This window comes from Oryzias melastigma, linkage group LG15 (assembly GCF_002922805.2).
Source record: "Oryzias melastigma strain HK-1 linkage group LG15, ASM292280v2, whole genome shotgun sequence".
Lineage (NCBI taxonomy): Eukaryota > Metazoa > Chordata > Actinopteri > Beloniformes > Adrianichthyidae > Oryzias > Oryzias melastigma.
Window position 1 is genome coordinate 3894255 of NC_050526.1, and position 4671 is coordinate 3898925.

General features: G+C 39.4%; 1 protein-coding gene across 1 annotated transcript in view; it reads left to right on the forward strand.

Annotated features, from left to right (window-relative positions):
• The first annotated feature begins 3391 nt into the window (after nucleotides 1–3391).
• Nucleotides 3392–4671, forward strand: part of LOC112162302 (serine protease HTRA1A) — a 34613-nt gene continuing 33333 nt past the window's right edge. The window contains exon 1 of the mRNA XM_024298111.2: nucleotides 3392–4086. Coding sequence (XP_024153879.1) covers nucleotides 3621–4086 — 466 coding nt within the window. The 5' untranslated portion in view covers nucleotides 3392–3620. The remainder of the gene's footprint in view (nucleotides 4087–4671) is intronic.

The following is a 4671-nucleotide window of genomic DNA, read 5'->3' on the forward strand; positions in this document are numbered from 1 at the left end:
AACAGTTTGTTAAACATTTTTGGGGTTTCCACAACAAAATAAACCCAATTTTTCCAGACAGAATTTTCTGTTTTTGCATAAATGTATGTCTAGTGTCTGAATAAAACATGGAAAAATCATGAAATAAAGATAATGTTACATAGGAGAGGTTGTGTTGAATAAAATGATACCAAATAAGCAAACAGGTAGTCTTTGAAATTGAAAATAAAGGTAAATTTAAAAGTAGACAAAAGGGTTAAAAATAAATGCTTTAAATGTAAAATTGTGCGTGTGATTTCATATTACGATTATTTGCAGATAATAAGTGGCTGGCAAAAACTGTTACAAAAAAAAAAATTAATTGCGATGATTTTTTTTTCCAGATTTGCAATTAATGAGTTAATTTTTTATCGATATATAAACACAAATAGCTTTTTTTTGTTATTTTTTTGTATTTTATTGTTTAATGATATTATTTAAATTTGATGTTATGGATGCTCCTACTTTTAAAGGTGCTATAAAAATAATAAATTGATTGATATTTAATTCTGCTTGTATTGATAACAACTGTTATCAGTGTGCTTTAGCCTTTTGGGGGGCTTCCTTTTTGCATTTTTGCCTAAAACATATTTAGGTGAAATGAAATTAAATCATATTCCACTCTTATTTTCAGGTTGGGAACATGTCCTAGACTTCATCAAGATGAAATGTGTAACAACATTCAGTGGATATAAAAGCAGCAGCTCCTCCTAGCATATTAGCTGTGAGCTCCGCGCTGCGTGGAGCCTTCCTCACTTGTGGTTCCCTGAACATAAACCTCACTCTGGTCTGTCGAGGCCTGAGACCTGATGGCAGTCTGGGATCACACAGACCTCAGCGGCGTCCATCTTTGCTTGCTTTCCCTCCTCTGGTTGGAAAATGGGTGTTCCTTGTGAGGTGGTTTTCATGTGTGGATTTTCCCACCATGTTTCGCCTCTGTGCGTTCCCACTTGAAGCACTTTTAAATTGTCGTTCCTACTGTGAGACTTTATCATTTCACAAGAAAAAAAAAACACTGTGGAGAGGATTCTAAACGCTTCCTCCATCCTCCAGCATACAGAGGTCTGTGTTATCCTGAACTCCCGTGCACCCCGGGGTGCCTCCTCCCTGAAAGTCCCTCATTTTTAAGGCAGCAGCTCACAGACGCCATCTGCAACCACAATCAATCACATTGTGTTGAGGTGCTTTACTGTGCTGATTTACTGCAGCCAGACTTTATTGGTCTCTTATACCTCACCACAAAACCCTTCACATCCAACAGAGCTCTGTTGTTCACGGGAGGAAACATCTCCTTCAGCCAGAAACACCCAATCAACACAAATAAAGTCTAAAATTGTTTATTGTTTTAATCAAACCAAGCAAATATTAGCTGGAAATGATAAATAAATACCTTTTTTTCTGTTTTGGAAAAATCAAAAATAATTCCCACAATCTTTCTCCGCCCGCTCTAATTGACTTCTGTTGATGCCAGGAGCAAACTAATTCAGGAGGGGGCAGTAAAGGAGGCAAACAAATAAACTCAGAGGAAACAAGCCTGCAGGTTGTGTGAAGAAAGTGAAGCATTTAAAGCATCTGGCCCTCCTAATTGCTTTAATTGGGTTTCTTTCTCTATGTTTTAGCTTTTCAGTAATTAAATGGACTCTATAAAGATTGAGTAAACCTTCAGGAGCATCCAAACAGACCTCCATTCTGCAGCAGGGAGGGTTTACTCACAGGAACTGACTTCTCTGTGTTTTCTCGTGAATTTTACACTTTAAATCCCATGTTCCCTTCCAACTTTCTCTTTTTTTTGTTTAAAAAAAACTTTAAACCTCTTGAAGACTACAAATACTGTGCAATTGGCACTTAAACATGCAAAATTTACAGTCCAGAGGTTTTGCGTTCGGTTATAAACACAGAATAGAAGAAGAAAATTTGAAAAAAAAATCATTTAAAAGAAGAACATTTCTTGTAGTTTTTATATTTAGCATGTGTTCTCTTGTTTTGCAACAGGGTTTCAAGTCCAGATGGCATAAATGTAAACAAGGTTATGACCATTTATGTTTGTGGATGTTTAATTTTCCCAAAATAATAAAAAGTTGAATCAGAAAAATGACATTTTTGGACAAACTATTTAATACAAAGTACAATATGACATAAAAAAATGTTAATTTGGATGTTTACTTTCGATTTCATGATGATAAATTGTTCCAAACTGGACCAAAATGTATTTGCATGTATGAAACTGATGCTAAAACAGATGAAAAATTAATTTCCTAGAAGACTAGGACCTAAAGACTCTTATACAGGGGCGGAGTTAGTAGTTTGGGGGGCCCAGGCGAACAAAATATGGGGGCCCCTCAAAACCCATTGAATAACTTTTTATTAGTCCTATTTTAAAGTCATAACTTAAAATGTTGTGATATGAATTTAAAAAGTAAAATAACATTTAAATGTAACAGGAATTTATTCATGTAGAGCTAACTTGCTGTTGATGGAATAGTCCAGGGGTCTCTGGAACCACATGTGGCTCTTTTATTAAAGAAAAACTAAAGTTTCTAAATGTTAAAAAGTAACTATAAAGAACGAAGTGAGAATATAGTAAAGGGGAAAAAAGTAAATTAATTTAAAAACTGTTGTGCGTATCACAAGTCGAACTACAACATTTTGACACAATTTTGTGCATCCTGTCCTGTATTACAAAAAAAAAAAAGTCAAAAGCACAACCAGCATTAAGGCTCACCAGATTATTAAACAAATTTTATTTTTGAAAAACATAAGGAATTTTTAGTGTGTTTAAAAATATGGCAGGGGTCACTAATTAGCTTTTGATTTTTAGATTAAAATTCCTGTCAGAGATGCACCAACAACTTTGAAAGTAACTAATTGTATTTAATCACTGCTGATATTACACTTACTATCACTACTTTTGCTGCTTTGTGATGATCCTATATGTAAGGGAGTCTTTTATTTTGAAAGGAACGTCTGTCAAAAGTTAAAAATGGCTATTTTCTTTTAATGTTTGTGCTTTATTCATGCAAAATGAACAATTCATTTGTGTTTATTATGGTAGCAAAAATAGCATAAATAAAAATCAGTGTTTTAGTTTTTCTAAAGGGTGTCAAAACAAGTCAGGTAGGACTTAAATCGTGTGTCTGATAACAAAGTAATTGAAAAAAGTTATGAATACTAAAGACACTTTGAACTTTGTCACTTTAATAAGAGGAAGTCATTTCAGAGTCATATAATAATTTTAGACATTTATTTTGTTGTAATGGTTCAGCTGGGGGCCCCCAAGGCATTGGGCCCCCCAGCAGTCTAATGCTAAGTCCGCCCCTGCTCTTATATGTTCAATTTAAATCTTCTTTCTTCAACTCTTTCCCATCTCCCAGCGTCACATAAACGCACCAATCACGCAGCCCGTGCGCGGAGGGTGCGCTGCCTGTGATGCGCCGCCAGCAGAAACGTAAAGGCGCGTAATTGGCTGCGCCGCGGTTCGGTTAAATGCCTCTCCAGCTGAAATGAAACGACTTTCCCACTGACGGTTCTCATCCACTAACTCTGCACGCAGACTGACTCTCTTTCCGGCCGCTTCTGAACTTTTTTCCCCGTTTGTGCGGATCATGCTGCGTTCACTCTTCTTGTGCGTAATTGTGGCGGTTTGGACTCCGGCGGATGCGCAAAACTCCGGCCGCTATGTGGTCGGGTGTCCCGCGCGGTGCGACAAGGCGCTGTGCCCGCGCTTGCCCGCGGACTGCCCGGCGGGACAAGCCCTGGATGTGTGCCACTGCTGCCCGGTGTGCGCGTCCGGGGAGGGGGAAACGTGCAGCGGCGGCGGCGGCGGGAAGCTCGGTGACCCGGTGTGCGAGGAGGGGCTGGAGTGCTCGGTCTCCGGCGGGGTGTCGCTCACCGCCACGGTGCGGAGGAGAAGCAAGAGCGGGATTTGTGTGTGCAAATCCCCCGAGCCGGTGTGCGGCAGCGACGGGGTGTCATACCGGAACATCTGCGAGCTGAAGAGGGTGAGCCGGCGCGCGCAGAAGCTGCAGCAGCCACCTGTTCTGTTTATTCAGCGGGGAGCCTGCGGGAAAGGTGAGTAAACACCCATCAGATGACGGTTATCTTCTGGATGATTGGTGAGGCTCACAGATGATGCATTCTTTGGCAAACAATCACCATTTGTCTCACTCAACAAGAGCCGCATTCTTGTTCTTGCCCTACAAACCCATCAGTGGACCTTTTTTCTTCACTTTTTCTGGTTCATGACTTCCTCTGTGATAGTAAAGCTTGATGTGAGCTTTGGGATTTACTCTGGCATGCGTTCACAGCACTCACGTGCTTTGATTCTGCTGGTCTTGGAGTGTTGAGTCTCTAAGCTGGAAAAAAAAGTCTCCAAACACTTTAAAGAGGTATAAATGACTTGATTAGGGAACTACACTGCTGAAGTTTCTGTGCAAATCATCATTTGTTGGCTTTAGTTGGTAAAAAAAAGTACATTTTATTGAAAACAAACTTTTCTACAGCTTTACCTCATGCCCAGTGCCGGAGCTAAAACATTTGGGGCAGGAAGGGGGGACTTTGGAATGGTGGCAAATGAGAACAGTTGAGTTAAAAGTTATTACAAATGAAAGGATTAAAAATCTATATTTCAAACCATTTTATTATTATGACCCTGTT